Below are 20,376 nucleotides of genomic sequence, written 5' to 3'. Positions count from 1 at the left end.
GGTTAAGCGTCTGACTTCGGCTCAGGTCATGATCTCACAGTTCGTGGGTCGAGCCCCGCATCGGGCTCTGTGCTGACAGCTCAGTGCCTGGAACCTGCTTCGGATTCTGTGTCTCCTTCTTTCTCTCTGCCCCTCCTCTGCTCACACTCTGTGTCTCTCTCTCTCAAAAATAAATCAACATTAAAAAATTTAAAAAAAATAAAAAAGAATTTACAACATCTATCCAATGCTTAAAAAATGTATATGTCTTTTGATAGGACAAATAAACATAAGGGGATTTCTTCTAAAATGTATTTAATGAAAACATTACATATAAAGACTTAATGACAAGTTTACAGTTGCAAATTTTTGCAAGACAATGGGGACTATGTAAAGGACCTTCAAATACAACCTAGAGACATGATGGGATAATGAGGTAGCCAGAATACATCTATTGACAGTGAATTAAAAAAATGACAATCAAATGTAGATTTTATTTTATATTCACTGTTACCATTACATGTGTATAATACAATGTATAGACAGTATTGTTCAGTAGAACTTTTTGTGATGAGGGTAATGTTCCATACGTATTTTATCCAATATTGTAGCCACTAGTCACTTGTGGTTATTGAGCACTTGAAATGTTAGTGCCGCTGAGGAACTTTAATTTTGTTTAACTTAAATAACCACAACGCCACATTGGGCAGCAAGGGTGTAGAAAACTATTATATTCCAAGGTGTTAATGGTTATTGTTTATGTTAGGGAGTTATTGATTGTAGGTTTTTCTTACGTTTTTTTTTATCTCATCTCTATTTTTTAGGTGAAATTTATCATAAGAAAAGTAAAGGAAGCTATTTTTTGAAGAAAACATTCCTAATAGTTATTGTTACACTATGAAAACCATGACATCTAAATCATGATTTAAGCTTTTAATAATATATAAGCAAATTATTCATTTCTTTCATATCAACATTTCTGCCATATTTCAGACATAATTAAGCTTTCTTAAGGGATCTGCCTCGGATTAAATTCGAGTTTTAAAGGACAGAAAAATATGTTTAATAATAGCAAAATAGCCATAAATAGTCTTTATGAAGACTTAACTAAGTGCCATGCATTGAATAACATGTACTAACTCATTTAGTTCTTACTGTATGTATTTGAAATATGTACTGATACTTTCTCCATCCTGCATGAAGCAACTGAAGCACAGAGAATTTAAATAACTTGCCCAAATTACTCAACTAGGATATAGCAGTGTGCAGGGTAAGAATCTGACTTTCAGGCCCAGCCAGTATAAAAGCCCTATTATTGTCATAGCTCCATTCACATTCAGGAGAGAGGTTGCTGGTGAGAAGCAGGTGGAACATGAGATTTAAGGAAGAAGATAAAGTTCATGTGTGTTTGTGATTTTAATGATAGTCCATGGAATTTAGGTCAGATAAAAGGGAAAATGGGAGCAGAGCAAAGAAGAATACTGAAATGTGGTAGGAAGGGATAAAAAACCATGTCAGTTCTGGTAGGAGAACATGTCATCGGGAAAGACAGTAGGTGGTGGTCAGAGAGTGGGATGTCTGAGATTTGAGAGGGCTTTCGCTTATTTGCAGTTAATACTAGCGAAGTAAGAGTATGTGGCTGGGGTAGGACAAAGGATATGAATACTGCAGGTGAAAGAAATGGAAGAACAATGCTTTGGACGGACATCTACATGCATGAGAGCACCATGACCTACAACAAGAGCAGTTTGAGAGAGAGTGATTGTGAGCCAGGAGCTAAAATGTTGCAGAGGTTTGTGGGTGACCACAGCCAGGAAGGTGACTGGGGGGGGCAGTGGGATGTGTGCTGCCCTCTTCTATTGTTTGTTCTAACACCGGCTTCTGGCACACAGTAAGCAACTGTATCAGAATGTGATGAATTCCAGTTGGGTGTATTTCCTGCACCTGGTGTGGGTTCCCTGCAGAGACGGCAACAATAAATCAGGGAGGGGTGGTTGTGTTTTGCATGAAAGTCGCAGAGCTGCTGACCTTGATGAGAACCTGATGCTGCTGGGGCATGGATGTGGTCCAAGAGACTTGGTGGAACTCGCAGGAGGAATGCTGAGGGCACAGCCTGTGTTTCCACCATTGGCGTGGCACAGAGAAATAAATTTCCATGGATAGAGGGCCAGCCACTGGATGAGGAGAATCCAGCAAGAGGCTTTGGCAGGGCTGCGGGGTTCAGGTTTGTCCAGATCTTCCACACCAGGAAATTGCTTGAGGTGGTGGGAGTGGGGTGTATGACAAGTACAGCCTTCTTGGATGCTGCCCACATGGAGGAAATAAGCAGGAAGGAGTGTTTAAGCTTACTGTCGGTTTATGGGATTAATAAGCAAGCATAGAACAATCATCAGAGGAAAGACAAATCTCCAAGGGCTAGCACAGAAAGAAATATATTTTCAGGGCACGTGGGTGCTTCAGTTAAGTGTCTGACTTTGGTTCAGGTCATAACCTTGTGGTCCGTGGGGCTCCAGTCTGTGGGTTCGAGCTCCTTTGCTGACAGCTCAGAGCCTGGAGCCTGCTTCTGATTCTGTGTGTCCCACTCTCTCTGCCCCTACCCTGCTCTCTCTCTCTCTGTCTCTCTCTATCTCTCTCTCTCTCTCTGTCTCTCTCTAAAATAAATAAACATTAAAAAATAAACTTAAAAAAAGAGAAATATATATTTTTTGTCTTCTTCCTTCCTACCCCATCTCTAGTAGAATAAGAAGCTTTCTGGAAAAAAAAGAAGTTGTAACATCAGACGGGGCCTCACATCCCTCCAAGCAGAACTCCAGAGCTTGGCAGAAGGAGGGGATGAGGAGAGAGTGTTTAGCCCAACAGGAGACCGAAGTTTTAAAATGGTTATGACTGACTCTTAATAACTGAAACGAACTCACAGATTATAGAATTAGAATAAAATCTTGTTAGGGAAGCCTGTTCCCTAAAGGGAAAGGAGACTTTTCAACAGAAAATATTTGGAAACAGTTTTTTAGAAAACTATGTATGCCCCAAATTTTTACTGACTACTTGTGGATTGAATGAATAACTTAGACTCTATTACAGCTTGATATTATTATGCACTTAAGACCTGAGATATTTGTACAAAAATGTTTAGTGACAGGAAATTCTATAGACTAGGAGGCTAGGCTAGGTCCTCATTAGGTCAGTATGAAACCACTCCTCTTAAAAATGTGTTAGGAAATAATTATGTTGCAGGAATCAAAGACCCAAGGAAATCTTTTAATTTAGAACCCAAGAATCTTAAGACAACTCTCCATCTGGGCTGTGAATTACACTTCTCACCTCAGAAAGTGCAAGCCTCAGTCACACCATGTCATGCCCAGGGACAGGGTTACGTGTAATTGTAACTGGGGCTCTGCTGACCTCAATGGATACAAACTGTCACAGACACTTGTAGTACTTTAGTGCACTTTGATCATGTACAAAATTGAACACTGTTATAATTTTATTAGATGAGAAATAGAAGGGACTTTTATCATAGCATATCATAAGCGGGAAACTCGTAACTTCTGTCTTACTTTCTTCTTCTTTACATTTTATTTTATATATGCCATGAAAAGTAAGGATTGTGAACTCCCTTTAATTTGAAGTTATTACAGACTTCTCAGCCTTGCAGAGAGAGAGTCTGTGGTATCCGTTGTGCGATGTAGCCTTATCTTTCTTGCCTCTGGAAACTTGCTCAGATAAGGGAACATTGACCTACTCCCTTTATGTTGGCTACATGAACAATATGAGGTAATGATACAAAACATATATAAGAGAAAGCCCCGCTTAAGGGTCAGTGAGAACAAACAAGCAATTCTTTTGTTTCTCTTCAAGTTGGCAGCATTTTCATTCCATATTTGGAAGCAGCAGTCATTTAAATCTCCTACTCACACTTAACCTGATTTTTTACCCACCCCCGCCCCCCCCCCCCTTTTTTTTCCTTGGCAGAGAGAGAAGCATCTTTGGACTATGAATCCTGTGAATCCCATTATTGTATCATTACTTGGAATCAATGTTGAAGATATAAGTTAATCTTAACTGTGCTTTGTGCTGATGGGTATTTATTTAGTCTTAAACTACTACCATTTTTCACTCTTGGCTTGTTTGCATTGGATTTTCGGCTTATTCTTGAGTTCTTGAATGCATTTGCATTTGGAGCAACTTAGTTATGGTAAGTATACTACTTATATTGTAGCTTGGTGTATAAAAATCTGATTCAGATTTTTTAAATGCACTATCTAGGAAAAGACCCTTAAAGTATTTTTAGGCAGATGTTTTAGTAATTATTCTTGTTGATTTTTAGTAATTATATCTCTTGTGTCTGAATATCTTTTTGAACAGACTATTCATTTCTGAAACATAGATTCTTCTAGAAAGTTCTAAAAAAGAGTGGTGTAAGGACAAACTATAAGTGAACATTATATTGCTGTGCTTTTCAGTGGAGGATTTTGATAGCATCTCATAGACTTTAGAATTCAGTGTTTTTAGCTAAAATAAAATTGCTATTTTTGTTGTCAAATATAAACAATTCTGACTACTTTACATTTCATTTTATAACCTGTTATTTTATCAGGCTAATTACTTCTTTCAAATTAAAATTTTATTTTGAGATAATTGTAGATACACAGGCAGTTGTAAGAAATAATACTAACTACTTGTGGCTGATGTTAGTATAGCATTGTGGATAAGAGTATTTGTTGAGTCAGAGAAAAGCAGGTCTGTTCAACCTAGTCTGACATGTCCTAGTTAGGTGATCTTGTGCAGCCTCGCTGAGAGTTTCTTCACCAATTAAATATGAAAAGTAATTTAGACCTCTCAGGATGATTTTAGATGCACTTTGAGTATAGAGTGCACCTGCCAGTCATTAAGAAGTGTTTATTATTAACAGTATCTTTAAAGTGTTGTGATGAATTGTAGCTTTTTTTTAACCACAGAAGAATCTATCTCCCACATAGCAAAACACAATGGAAAGTACCCTTTATATTTATACATTTGTACATTTAAATATTTATACATTTAATATGGGTACTCTTTCAAGGAACAGATCTATTCCATAAAGAAAGCTATAATTACTTAGGGAAAAGCTCCAAATATTTACCTTGCTTATAAGAGATATTATTTCCTGGAGTATTGTTACTGGAGTATATGATTATCTTCTCCACTGAATTATAAGTTTTATGAGGATAATGGCTAAATAGCATTTTACACACAGTGTGTCTTCCACAAATATTAATTAAGGTTTTGCCAAGGTTTGTTAATCAGTAGCTTACACAAATAGATTTGTTTTGAGATAGTGTTCGAAATGCTTATAGTTTGGACTTTGGTTAATTATGGGGAATGATTTTCATTTTCAGTATTTTATTAAGATTTCATCCATATTTGGGCTCAAGGGTGACAACATAAACAGATGGGTAATGTCAATCTAAAGAGTTGGCTGCACAGAGAAATTTTTACTGAGATATTTCCCAACTATACATTTTTTTAAAATAATACTGAATTTCAAGTGAAAAGACACTTAAAGTAATGCAAAGTGGATACACAGTCATAAATAGCAATTGACTTAAAATGTTAAAACAGTTGTATGGTCTTTTTCCTCCTTTAAAACAGTAAGCCAAAATAATTTGCATATGAACAGCTTGCCCTAGAGTCTTGGGTAAGTGGTAGGTACCTGGGGCATCCAGACCTTAAGTATGGTGATAGGAGAGAATTTTAGTAAGTTCTACTGAACATTTTGTAGTTACATCCTGAGCATATGAACTCAAGTGGATGCATTTTTACTTACAATGTAGCCACATTTTATTTCACATTTTACATAGTTGCATTATTATTATTTTCTTCACTCTTGTTTAGTCATCTTTTGCTTATATTTTACCATGTTATGGGTAGTTATATCTTACCTTGTTAATTGGTTAATTTTCTACTCCACAATTCAGAAAACTAAAATAGTAATAATAATAATAATAATAAATTGCAGTGCCTAGAAGTTTATAGAAGTTACTAGCTCTCAATACACTTTTGAACATCTTTTTCATTTTGTTCTCACAGTAAGTGTGGTGAGACCCAGGCTATAAATATTACATTGGCAACTACATAAGAACTCAGGTGCCTCTGATTTAAGGTCCAGTGCGTTTATTATTTTTCACCAATCCTTGATCATAAGTGGCTTCTATGTTTTTAAATGACGATGACAGAACAGTAAAGCATTGGGTTCGGTCCCAGAAATGTCAGACCACCTAAGAGATGTTTTTAAAAAATCTATGCAGTTTAATTATTTTATTCTTCACCCTTAGTACCACCTCACGAGTTAAGAAAGGCAGCTATCCTCAGTGTACCCCTAGAAGAGTAGTCGGGGAGCTAATTGATGTGCTCGGAGTTTGACATTGCTGCTGGGACTCCTAACCTGTAGCCCTACATTGAGCAGTCTTTCTCCTAACATTTGAAACATTGTTTCAAAATAAGGGTCCCAGTGCCACCATTTGTTCATATCTTGAATATGGTGAGTGGGTAACTCATACTGTAAGTATCTAGATTTAACTTGATGTTCTGCTGCTGTTGCTGCTGTTCAGCCGAACGAGCATTTGCTCATTCACTACAGATCTTCCATAACTTATGATGGGATTGCACCCCAATAAAACCATCATAAATTGAAAATATCCCAAGTCAGGGACCCCTGGGTGGCTCATTTGGTTGAGCCTCACACTTCGGCTCAGGTCATGAACTTGTGGTTTGTGAGTTTGAGCCCTGCTTGGGGCTCTGTGCTGACAGCTCAGAGCCTGGAGCCTGGAGCCTGCTTCCAATTCTGTGTCTCCTCTCTTTCTGCCCCTCTCCCGCTCGTGCTCTGTATCTCTCTGTCTCTCAATAATAAATAAATAAACATTAAAAAAAGGTAACTATCATAAATCAGAAATGCGTTTAATATACCTAATCCACTGAATCTCAAAGCTTAGCCTAGCCTACCTTCACTGTGCTTATGGTTGGACAGAATCATTTAACACAAAGCCTATTTGCTAACAAAGTATTGAATACCTGTGTCAGGTATTGAATATTGTAGCTAGAGGGGAAAACAACATTTGTATCAGTTGTTTACCCCAGTGATTGCAAGGCTGACTTGGCGCTGTGCCTGCCCGCCCACGCTCTGAGAGGATCCTACTGCATAGCACTCGCCTGGGGAAGGATCAAAATTCAAAGTGCAGTCTCTGCAAAACGCATATTGTCTTTGCACCATGGTAAAGTCAAAAATTCCTAAGTGGATCCAGTGTAAGCTGGGGACTTCATGGACTTATTCCCTTCTTGAAGCATTTCTTAGGTGTTAAGGGTCATCCTAGGCACTCTATTTGCTAAGATTGATAAACACTGTTTTGTTTTTTTCTCGAGAAAACTGTAATCTAGTGAGGGAGTCTCAGGCTTCTGAATTTGAAACAAATATTAACTTAAAAGAAGACTAATAAGGTAAATGAGATAGAAAGATTGATGAATTGTTTGATTCATGAATGCAACAATTAGCATCTGCGCTGGTTGGACTCATTTGCTCTCAGATAACTACCAGAGTTAACAACTATGTCTCCTTTGTGTCACTTTGCTTTTTGTGATGTCTTACCTTGATACTTGAAATTTTACTTCTTATTTTAATATATAATTACATTAGGTGGGATCTCAAGTCTCAAAAGGTCAATCAATGTGTCACCTGGGTATTTGGTTTTTGTATTGTCCCATTAGCATATATATTAGCATAATAGTTCTACTCTTTGGTAATGAGCTTTGTCTACATGCCTGCATTCGTTTTTCTAAGACTGCCTTAACAAAGCACCATACATAAACTGGGTGATTTAAACAACAGAAATTAATTTTCTCATAGTTTTGCTAACCAAAAGTCTGAGATGAAGGTGTTGGAAGGGTTGGTTTCTTTGAGGCCTCTTTCCGTGACTTGTAGGCGTCGTCTGCCTTTTCCATGTTTCTTCACACAGTCTTCAACTTCTGGGTCCTAATTTCCTCTTCACAGAAGGACATCAGGAATAATGGATTAGGGCCCACCCTAATGATTTCATTTTAACTTAATTACCTCTTAAAAAATTCTTTCGCCCATTACAATGAAATTGTGAGGCAGTGGAGTTAGGACTTCAATCTTTGACTTTGGGGGGGATATAACCCCCAATGTCTTTCTGACAGTGGGTTTATATTATTTCTGACAGTGGGTTTATATTATTTTTTAAGAGACCACTAAACAACTAGTTGCTTCTTTTCTCCTATAAATGAAGGCTCCATGAAAGACACATACCAGGTAAAGGATGTATATTATTAATGTTCTAAGTGTAGACTTTGTTTAGATTTTGTAAATGCTGAAATTGTTACAGTATTGCAAAAATGGGGATACTCCGATTTTCTCTGGAGTTTACTCATGTTTTAATTAAAATAAGACACAGCAGACACATTGAAGGTAAGTTCTAGATTCCTACAATCCATTTTGTCCAATCTGGTTATTTGACTGGTGTCTGAGTTATAAACACACACACACACACATATATATATGTATATATATACACACACACACACACACACACACACACACACACACACACACACACATATATGTGTATATACACACACACACACACACACACATATATATAATTTTCTTTATGTGCAAAATTTAAGTTTATTTTTTGAGACTGTCTGCTCCAGTATGAATGCAGTTTTAGAAATTTTGGTGTCAAAAATTCCATGAGAGTTTACCCCATCCTTTTGTAAAATCTATAGTATTATGACACATAAAATGAGCTAGTTTTATCATACTTTTATAAACTTACCAACAATTTAATTTACCCTTTGTGGTGTTACTACCAAATAGAAGAGTCTATTCTCAATTCAGCTTCCAACTCAGATTTTTGTTCTGTTGAGCAGTGAATGGCCCCAACTTTGGCTGCTCTGTCTGATTGTTATGAAACTGCATTGTTCTCATGTTAGCTAGCCTTTCCTAAAATTGACTTATTGTCAACTTTCCTTTTTCTTCTTTGGGGGCTATGGATCAAGAACAGTTTACTATTATGATTCTAGGAGAGACTTTTTGACTTCAGTTCAAAACTGCATAGATCAAAACTCAGGGAGATAAATCTTTCTTCCCTGCAGTGGTTTGACCTAAAATAACTGTGTTCCAATGCTACTGATGATATATTTTCCTGTAAATTGTAGTGTTTTTTTAAACCTATTTTTAAAAAGAATGTCCATGATAAATTTAATTAAATGCAAACTCAAATGCATTAATAAATGCATTAATCAAATATAAATGATTAAAATATGAATAAAGATGTTGTGGACCAAACCATGTTATTTTGCTCACTTGCTCAAAATGAAATTCTTTTTAGAAAGGGTAGTAAAATATACTACACAGGACACAATACACTATGTCTCTTTTGTGTCACTTTCCTTTTTACAATGTCTTAATACTTGAAATTTTACCTCTTATTTCAACATAATTATATTAGGTGGGATTTAAAGTCTCAAATGGTCAATGTCCCACATGGATATCTGGTTTTTGTATTATCCCATTGGCATATTAACATGTGACTGATTAAAAACTGGAACAGAATAGAAGAGAACATTATGATAGTGAAGTGCAGCACTCTGGAGGAAAAAAAAGGTTTTTTTTCTTTTTAAAGTAGGAAAAAATCTCAAGTTGTATTTGCAATTTCTACTTTTAAAAACTCCCTGGTTGTTTTTATTTTCATAGTTAGTGTAAAATGTACTGGGTTTATTTTGAAATTGGGTAAGAGAATGGGATTTTTAAATAAATGCATAAAATGGCACCTAACCCTTAGAACAGCCCTCAAATGATATAAAAGGCAACTCTAAATGGTCGCTAAGGATTAAGTGTCCACTGCCTGGGTTTTGATTAAAATGTTATCACCCAGGGGCGCCTGGGTGGCTCAGTCGGTTGAGCGTCCGACTTCAGCCCAGGTCATGATCTCATGTTCTGTGAGTTCGAGCCCCGCGTCGGGCTCTGTGCTGACAGCTCGGAGCGGGAGCCTGTTTCGGATTCTGTGTCTCCCTCTCTCTCTGACCCTCCCCTGTTCATGCTCTGTCTCTCTCTGTCTCAAAAATAAATAAACATTAAAAAAAATTTAAAAAAAAAAGAAAAAAAAAGAAAAAAAAATGTTATCACCCAGTGGATGTGGTTTGTTGCACACATTCATTTACACCTGGTAAACCTCAGTTTTCTTATTACTATAATGGGATAAGAGTGATATGTAATTCATAAAGTTTTTCTTGGGATAAAACAAGATAATATATATAGAAGCCCTTATTTGAGTCATAGCAAATGCTCTGTAAATGTAACTTGCTATAATTGTTACTAAAACACCAGAATAGAGTAAAGGGAGATTTCCCAGCATATTGCCTCAAATAATCCAGATTCTCATTTCTAACAAATAACTCATTATTTATGTTTTATACAAATATTTTTGTGAAAGTAGTAAGTACTTTTTGAGGTAAAAGATTGATATATGAATACATATATATAGATATATCTATCTATAGATACACACACATATACATATATATATGTATATGTATATATATGTGTGTGTGTGTATATATATATATATATATATATATATATATATATGTTTGAGCTGAAAAAAGTAGTAGACACGAGTTTATAGAGGGCCTTGCTTATAAATTAAGTCATTCTGTATGTGTAAAGGCAAATTGGAACAGGAAATAAATTCTGCTATGCAAGGGGATGCTAAAGGAGTCAAGCAGACGTTCACTTTCCATTTCTAGCCCATTGCAGTTGGGTTCCATAGGAATCCGACTCTGGGAGGAGGTTAGTGTGCAGGAGTTTATTAGGGATCAAAGTGTGTCGGGGAAGGGAAGAAAGCAGGACTGGGACAAGGGAGAAGCGGGACTATGATGCAGTCACAAAGAGTTCATCCAAACTATGAGTTCTAGAACTGGGATGGCTTCTTAGTGATGTCCCAAGTTGGCGCTCACATCCAGCCTTTATATCTCCATGTTGACCAGCCATTGGTTACAGGCTGTCCTGGAAAGAGGACATGACTGGGCCAGGGAGCTCTCATCACCTGGAGTAACTAGAGAGGTATGACAGCTAGGTGTCAGCCAGTAGCATTTCTGGAAGCTGAAGGACGAAGTCGTTTAGTCTTGTGGGGGTACCCAGGAGGTGCAACACAGAGCCCACAACACACTTGCTCTCCTGTACAGAACTGTTTTATTTCCTCCATACATAAGTTACGTTCAGCATCTACTTATTTATTTGGTTACTGTGTCTTTCCGGCAGAATGAAAACCCATGGCAGCAGGGATGTTTCTGTCATGTATATTTTCATTGTCTAAAATAATACTTGGAACATTTTGGCCACTTACTGCCTTGAAAACTAATCCAAAATGTTTGTTTAGCAAAAGAAATTGAAGCCTTGGTGTTGTAAAATAAGAATTTTACTTCATGTGTAATGAGGCAAATAATTACATAGTTTTTAATCATTACACAGCAGGTACATTATTTTTGAAATCCAAACAAGGAAATTTATTTTTATAAGGCAAACTGAGGAGTTGGAACTTTCTCCTCTGAATCTAAGATGATCTAGTCATGAAATTACCTGGACAGTAAAATAATTAATGGAGAACTACCATAAGTGCAATTCATAAGAAAAATAATAATGACATTAATTATCATTAATATGGTTTGTATTTATTTCTATTATTGTTGTTATAGCTAATACTGTACCATATAGCCCATATCTTTTGAATGCCAGTGGGTGGGAAATATAATACTAGGATCCATGGTCATGGTAAACAATTAAAAAAACCTATAGAAACTAGAGCTCACCATAACCGAATCACATAGGAATCATGTAAAAGTAAACAGTAGGCCCACAGCACCTCACTGGGTAAGTAAGGCTGGGTAACTGAAGTTTTCAAAATCTCCCTAGGTCAGTCTCTTGCACTCCAAAGTTTTAGATCAGTTGATTAGTTGGTGAATTGATGGATACACCATAAAAAGACAAGAATAGAAACATGACCAGCATTTATTCATCATCTGTTTTGTACTAGGACTGTGTTAGGTGTTATCTTCATTAATTTTTAAATTTAATTCTAACCAAAAAACAAGGCTGAAAGGTAGATAGTACTATTCTTGCTTTTTAAATATGAGACTGAGCTTAGAGGAATTAGTACTGAGTTAGCAATGAGTGGAGACAAATCCAAATCCTGCTGTGGATTCAAAGCTCATTTCCTTTCTGCTCGACTGTGAGGTTTCCCGGTCATGTAGTTTAACACACACACACACACACACACACACACACACACACACACACACACACATACGTGTATGAACATTCAGCAAAACTCACAGACAAAATAGAAGAGTTTGTTATCCACCGTCATAGGAAGAGTACACAGTATATGTCATAAAGTCACGCAAAGAGGAATCTCTGTCTTTTGGGAAGGCATTGTGAGGAAGGAGGTTTGAGTTGGATCTTAAAAAATGAGTGGAAGTGGACAAGAAAAAAGTAGAAGGACTCTTCTTGGTTGTACAGCTTTCAGAAAAAAATCTTTGTCGTGAAAGTTTCCATGGAGGTTACATATGCTCTTGAAGTCTTGCTACTCAAAGTGTGGTCTGCAGACCAGCAATATCAGCATCACCTATGAGCTGTTAAAAGTGAAGGATCTTAGGTCCCACTCTAGATCTGCTGAATCAGAATCTGCATTTCAGCAGGATCCCTAGGTGAGCTGTGCACAATACAGCTTGGGAAGCAGACACAGCTCTGAAAGATAGTAGTGGACTGATGTTGCTAGAACCAAGAGTATAAGTGGGTTAAGTCAGCAAGTACATACCTGAGCTAGATGGTAAAGTACCTGTGCTTCAAGACTAAGGCATTAAGATTTTAATTTTACAATACCTTATCAAAATTCTAAAACATTTAAAGATAAAGGATTAAAATAAACTTTAAAAAATAGGAAAGAAAGTGCTATTTATTGAGAAGACCATTTAATGGGAGCAGCAGGAATAGTAATTACCAGGGCTGTGGTCCCAGGAGCAGTACCAGCACCACCTAGATCTTGTTAAGATGAAGAGTCTCAGATCCTGGGCAGAATCAGAACCATAGTGAATCAGAAACTGTAGGGTTGGGGCCCAGCAGTCTCTGTTTTTTATTTTATTTTTTAATGTTTTATTTTTGAGAGAGAGACAGAGTATGAGTGGGGGAGGGGAAGAAAGAAAGGGAGACACAGAATTAGAAGCAGGCTCCAGGCTCTGAGCCATCAGCACAGAGCCTAACACAGGGCTCGAACTCAGCAGTCTGTTTTAAAGAAGTCCATCAGGTGATCTTGATGTACATTCAAGAATGAAGGGGCGCCTGAGTGGCTCAGTCGGTTAAGCGGCCGGCTTCAGCTGAGGTCATGATATCGTGGTCTGTGAGTTCGAGCCCCGCATCGGGCTCTGTGCTGACAGCTCAGAGCCTGGAGCCTGTTTCAGATTCTGTGTCTCCCTCTCTCTGACCCTCCCCTGTTCATGCTCTGTCTCTCCCTGTCTCAAAAATAAATAAAAACGTTAAAAAAATAAAAAATAAAATAAATAAAAAAAAAGAATGAAAACCACTATACTAGAGGCACTGAATGTGACATTGTTTACTAATGAAAAGCAAAATAGGGGTGCCTGGGTGGCTCAGTCAGTGAAGTGCCCGACTTCAGCTCAGGTCATGATCACGTTGTATTCTGTGCTGTCAGCTCACAGCATAGTGCCTGCTTCAGATGTCTCCCTCTTTCTGTGCTCCTTCCCTGCTCATGCTTGCTCACGTTCTCTCTCTCTCTCTCAAAAAGAGACAAACATAAAAAAAAATTTTAAATAAAAAAGCAAAATAGTAAAATATTCTAGATGTATCTTTAAGTGTTCTTGGATGCATGTATAACTTATGCTGGATGGGAATGTGTTTTTGTTTGTTTTTGAGACAGAGAGGGCACAAGTGAGGGAGGGGCAGAGAGAGAAAGAGAAAGGCGGGGCTCATCGGGGCTGGTGTTTTACCTGAAGCAGGATGCATGCTTACTTGAAGTGGGGCTTGAGCTCACCAGATGTGAGACTTGAATTCATGAACTGTGAGATCATGACTTGAGCCAAAGTCAGATGCTTAAGTTCTTAGCATCTGACTGGGAATGTTTTAGAAATACATTGGGTTGCTCACAGAATCAGTGTGAATACCGGGGCATCAGATGAAAATAATAGGCAGAAACCAGGGGTATCAGAGGATCAAGAGAACATGGCCATTATCAAGGTCAAATCATGGGCATAATCCTTAGGGGGCTCCACTGGTACCCACACAGGTACTGTGTTGGACATGTTTTGCTGTTCCCAGCAGGGTAGTCTATAGTAGTTAGATGCCTAGTTGCTCTGTCTGTGTCTTCAGTTCCAGAGTCCTGAACAGGAGTTTCTGATTGGCTGAGCTGAATCCAGATCTTTAACTTTTTAGATTCAGAGAATAAAAAGAGGGCATGCCTGGTCGCTTTTGGTTCCCACAGTGAAAAATTCCCTAAAATGAGATAGTGATATGCCATAATAATTTCTGCATTTTTTCCTGTTCAGTGAATAGTTTTAAAAGTGCTGTTTTTTTCTCATCTTTATTGAGATATAATTGAGAAATAAAAGTTATATATACTTTAGGTATATGAATTGATGTTTTTATATATATTGTGAAATAATCACAAATCTAGCTAATTGACATAATCATCATTTCACATATTTGCTATTTTCTTTATTTTTTTGGTGTGTGTGATAAGCGTAATTAAGTTCTACCTTCTTAGCAAATATTAAGTATACAATACAATATTATAACTATATCTACGTTGCTGAACATTAGATCTATAGGACTATTGATCATGCCTAACTGAAACTGTGTACTCTTTGACCAACATTTCCCCATGTCCGCTCATCCCAGGAAAAGAAATAACAGGTATATCCAAATCATAAAGGAAAAAGTAAAATTATCTCTGTTCGCTAATGACACAATCATATATCTGGAAAACCCTCAAGATGCAGCAAGAAAACCTAGAAACAAGAAACAAATTCAGTGAAGTTGCAGGATACATAATCAATTTACAAAAAAGATTGTGTTTCCATATACAAACAATATACACTCTGAAAAGGAAATAAAACAATTCTGGGACACCTGGGTGGCTCAGTCAGGTAAGCATCCAACTTCAGGTCATGATCTCATGGTTTATGAGTTCAAGGTCAGCATCGACCTCTCTGCTGTAGGCACAGAACCTACTTTGGATCCTCTGTCCCCCTGTCTCCGCACCCCTCCCCCGCTCACATGCATATTATACATGCTCTTTCTCAAAAAGAAATAAACTTTATATAATAAAATTCCATTTACAACAGCAAGAAAAAGAATAAAGTAGTTAGGAATGAGCTTAACCAGAGGTGAAGGACTTGCACTAGGGGTTTTAATGATGGGTCTTTGAATCAGCTCTTTATACCAATGCTGTCAAATAGAAATACAATGCAAACTACATGTATTTTAAGTTTTATGGTAGCCACATTAAAAAAAATAAAAAGAGGTGGGAAAATGTTAGTTTATTTAACCATATAGGTTCAAAAATTTATTATTGCAACATACAACCAATATAAAAATTGTTGAGATATATGATATATATGTATTTTTATTATGTCTTTGAAATTACGTATTTGTACTAGTTCTATTTCAAGCTCCCAATATCTGCTTAGGCTAATTGCTACTATTAGACACAGAAACTTTAGATTATTCAGTATGTTCAGTTTTTATTTGAGATACTCAGGACATTCTTCAGATTGAATGTTTTTTCAAAAACATTTAGAGTATGTGACTAACATAACACAGTAAAGACATTTTTGCAAGGCTGTAGGGTATTTATTATATTCTATATTCTTTGTTGGTGATCTAAATTCATGGAAAATCACCTTGGAAAATACAGGACCATTAGAAGTTCAACACTGCTTCTCTTTTTCCTTTCTTGCTTAAAAATCTCCAGCAGCTGTCACATATAGGTTAAAAATCTATCCATCTACAGAGACCTATTCTTTAAGTAGTTGCCATTGAATTCTGTCCTAAAGTATTTAAGAAATGATGGGATTGATGTGCTTTTCTAAAGGACTTGTTTAAGTAGAAGGAAAATGAGGCAATTCCAGATGCACAGAGAAGAGTCTGGAGATTCAGATTTATAGGGTTTGCCAGTAAATAAGCCTCAGAATTTTATTGTGGGTTTACAGGAGATGTTAAAACCAATGATAGGACTGAAGTTTTAAAAAGCCTGAGTAACTGGTAATATGAAATTATCATTGGTAATAATTCATTGAATCTTTTAGCTATTTGATTAATTCAACAAAGGTTTATGAAGTGTTTACTATTCTGGAAGCTGGAGATACTACCATAATTTATAGTAATAGCTCAAATTTATGGAGCCCTTATGTGTAGGAAATTGATATGTGTGCCTTACACAAAATGGTGTTGTTTTAGGGATTATACTGTATTCATACATTAGGAGATAGTGAATGGTAAGAGGAAGAGCTCACAGTATAACTTAGTTTGATTCCATTGGCAGTTATGAATTTGATACTCATAACCACTACCCTTTATAGTCTCTAAAAGATGTGATTGTAACTTTGTATAATATTGACTTCCATGGGACTTATCTCTTAATAGTAATGGAGAGAAATAAAGGAATGCCACTTTGCTATGCATATAGTGTGTGTGTGTGTGTGTGTGTGTGTGTGTGTGTGTGTGTGTATAGGGTTCATTTTGGTTATGTTATGTAGTGATGTTAGCCCATCCGAGTGTTGCTTAGCACAACAATTAGTTAAAGATATGGGATTGACTTCTGGAGAGATCAGAAGAGGATTTGTAGATATGTTGGTCAGCTAACTTTTTTTTTCTGTAAAAGGCCAGGTAGCAGATATTTTGTGGTTTCTGGGCTATATGGTCTCTATTGCAACTACTCAACTCTGTCCCTGCCACAAAAGAAGCCATGGGCTGCATGCCATATGTGATTCGTGAATGTGTTGCAAGGCGTATGTATTTATAAAAGCAGATGGTAGGCCAGATTTGGCTTATAGGCTCTAATTTGTAGATAAAAGTACTATTATATCATGATGGACTTTGGAGAGAAATCAGTAATCATGGGATTTAATTTACTCAATTTTGCAGGTGATAAGAAAACAGAAGTGTAAAGAAAGCCAAAGACCCTCAAAATCATTGATAATGCTTCAACTGGAATAAGAAGCCGTGTTTCCTTGATTTTTTTTTCTAGGTCTCTAATCCCCACACTTTGATACTCTGTTTTAAAAGACCCCAATGGTCACCTTAATGGTGCCAGAGTTGTTCTACATGACAGGCCATTGCTCAGACCTATCATTAATGAGGAAGCAGGGAAAGAAATAGATTTTGAAGGAGAAATACATAGTGATCGCACAGGAATGAATTCCTTTATATAATTGTAGGTTGACATTAAGGCTGATAATGGCTCCTCCCCTTGCTCAAATGTATAAAAGACTGTGGCTCCAGATTCCTTTATCCTTGTAGGTTCCTCACTCCACGTGGGTGTAATTAATCTGTCATTTGGTGGCATATTTGTGTGGATCCAGAGAGACACTCAGGAAGGTGTGTCCTATTATGCTCTTCTGTCTCTATCTTGTGTCCTATTCACATTGTTTTTTGTTTTTTGTTTTGACAGAAAACCAAAGAAAATTTGGACTGGGTATAAATTGACATTCATTTCAATTTTAGAAATATTTATTTTCAAGGTAGTGATTTAACACGCAAGCTTATAATTTATATTTAATTTAAAATCTGTCTTTCATAGCAATAATTTTGAGATACATAAAATTCTGAATATCTCCCCAGAGAGTTAGTCTTCTATCTTAATTCATAGATATTTAATATAGTTTACTTTTTTAAATGAAATTTTTAATTGTGTACTTGAAAATGGCTGAGTTTTATGAAGCAGAGGGGAAGGAGTATTAGTACATAGCTGATGACTCAAATTTGAGAAATGTTCACAGAAAATAGGAGACAGGAGAGAGAACAACAAATAGTATAGGGAGGAGCTCAGAGAGCTGGGTGGAGAAACCAAATAACTCAGAAAACCAGAGAATCAGAGGAAGGGAGTGGGTAAGAAAAAATGTGAATGTTGAACAGTATCCAAAGATGCAGAAACTATCAATAGACCTGGGTGATTGGTGACATTATTCTTTTTAAGTTCATTTATTTATTTTTTCTGAGAGCGAGAGAGAGAGAGACTGGGAGGGAGGGGGAAAGGGGGAGGCAAAGAGAGAGAGGGAGAGAAAGAATGGCAAGCAGGTTCTGTGCTGTCAGCCCAGAGCCCAATGCAGGGCTCAAACCCACAAACCCTGAGATCATGACCTGAGGTAAAATTGAGAGTCAGACGCTTAACTAACTGAACCACCCAGATTCCCTGATTAGTGATATTTTAGTGATGTTTCAATATGCTGATGCCAGAAACCAGTGTGTGTATGTCTAAGTAGTGAGCAAATAGAGCAGGTGATCGTTAATTTCAGAAATTTGGGCAACTAAAATGGATTTAGGAAGAGTAGCATGGATAATAAGGTTGGTTGGTTGTTTTGAGAAAGAAGCTTTTGTTTATATGTAAACACTAAATGGAAGGGGCTAGTAGAAAGTGATCTATTAATACATAGCATTTATTGAATATGTTGAAGGTTTTCAGCTCATTTCAGTACTGCATATGTACTTGTTATTACATGTCTTTCACCTCTAATAGCTTTCTGGGGGTAGAGGATGGTTGATTAATCTCGAGGTATTCAGCACCTAATATGGTACACGGCACATAGTATGTATTTAATAAATAGTAGTTGAACTTAAAAGACCAGTCACTGTTTACAAAGAAAGTGAGAGAATGATAGGATGGACAATAATGAGCTATACCAATATAATCATGAAAAATTTCCAAATTTCCTGTCCAGGTATTTGGGTAACTTCAATTTCCTTAATTGTTTTGTGGTATCAAGCTTTTAAAGTATTTAGTTATTGGGTTTCGGCAAAAACTACTAAACTTTATACACAATGGCAAAGCCAAGATGGAGGGACAGTTGCTAAGCAAGGCAGCCTGCAGGAGCACAGACTTTAAAACACTATGCAAGTATAACGTGCATGCATCTGTGTTACGTATTTATAACATGGGTGTGTATCTATATCTACACGCATATTTAAACATTTACAATGTTTTCTTTTTTTAAACATCCAATAAACATTGTTTTGCTGAACATTATTTTTGTCTTTACTTTTTTTTTTTTTTTTTGTATTGGGTTGTAATGAATTTTGGGTCTAAATCTCTTGTTAAATCTCTGAAAGCAGCTCTCAAAGTAGAGAGGACAAGCATCTACAGCCATTTATATTAACTTATTCACCACCAATTTCTAGTCACTCTGTATTGAGATTTCTATAACTTCTGCTCGTCTATTAGGAAAATTACACTTTCACACTGCATACCCGGAACAAAAAAGCACAACCTGCACATCTACAGATTTGGATTATTGAATTGTTGATGGAATTCTATGTTATTAAAACGAAGGTTCTCTCATATGTTTATGTCTCTCTTTGAATTACTAAACCAGACATTCATAGAGAAATTATATATTCATTAATGTTTTTCCCAGAAAGTAGAATTTTCTCAGAAAATAACATTAATCGCATGTTACGCTGTATGGAGAGTTAAGTGTGCATGGAGTAGTGATTACTTAAGGTAACTAACAGACACCTGCTGTAGTTCTCTTTGGTATTAACAGTCACCTTCCTTCTACCTTCTTTTCATCTTTTTCAATAGTTTTCTCAAGGAAAATATTTTAACCAAATTTTGGTGAGAACTTTCTACACTTTGAGCATTTTTTAGCTCAGACGAATGATGTGTGTATGAGACCGAATTCCTACCCTGGGAGAACTTCACCTCTGGTTGGGAAACAGCCGGTGCCTTTTCTTCGTTCAGTCAGCTTGCTGTACAAAAAGTCATTTGTTGGGAAGTCAAGGGATCCACTCTCTCGACTATCTATGAAGTCTGTCCACCTTCCAGTCAGTGAGTCACTGGTCATAAAATCATGCACAGTGATAATTTTGCTCATTTCTAGGTCTTTGCTCTCACCTCCTGGATATAAAACTAATATGGTGCCATTCCTCTCCTGTCCTCTTGAAAGGATCTGAATCCATATACATAGAAAAGGAAAAGGAAAAAAAAAAGATGGCAGAGAACATACAAGCTTTTAGTTATTTCTGCTACTTAATTTTCATTAGTGTCAGTCTCATCCTAAAGTCAATAAGCATTTCCAGTCATGTCAAGTCTGTCCACATTTCTATAACCATTGAGT

At 36.7% G+C, this 20,376-nt stretch overlaps 1 protein-coding gene across 2 annotated transcripts in view; it reads left to right on the top strand.

Annotated features, from left to right (window-relative positions):
* ZNF385D (zinc finger protein 385D) overlaps positions 1–20,376 on the top strand; it is an 886,977-nt gene that overhangs the window by 19,231 nt on the left and 847,370 nt on the right. The window contains exon 1 of one of the 2 annotated variants that reach the window (XM_053221512.1): positions 2,645–4,174. The exons of the other annotated variant lie outside the window; for it this stretch is intronic. Within the exon in view, the coding sequence (XP_053077487.1) occupies positions 4,144–4,174 (31 nt within the window). The 5' untranslated portion in view covers positions 2,645–4,143. Of the gene's footprint in view, positions 1–2,644; positions 4,175–20,376 lie in introns of those variants that run through there. 2 annotated transcript variants of the gene reach the window in all.

The sequence above is a fragment of the Acinonyx jubatus genome, chromosome C2, assembly GCF_027475565.1.
Source record: "Acinonyx jubatus isolate Ajub_Pintada_27869175 chromosome C2, VMU_Ajub_asm_v1.0, whole genome shotgun sequence".
Lineage (NCBI taxonomy): Eukaryota > Metazoa > Chordata > Mammalia > Carnivora > Felidae > Acinonyx > Acinonyx jubatus.
Note: the sequence above shows the minus strand (reverse complement) of the source record. Positions and strands in the feature narration are given on the sequence as shown.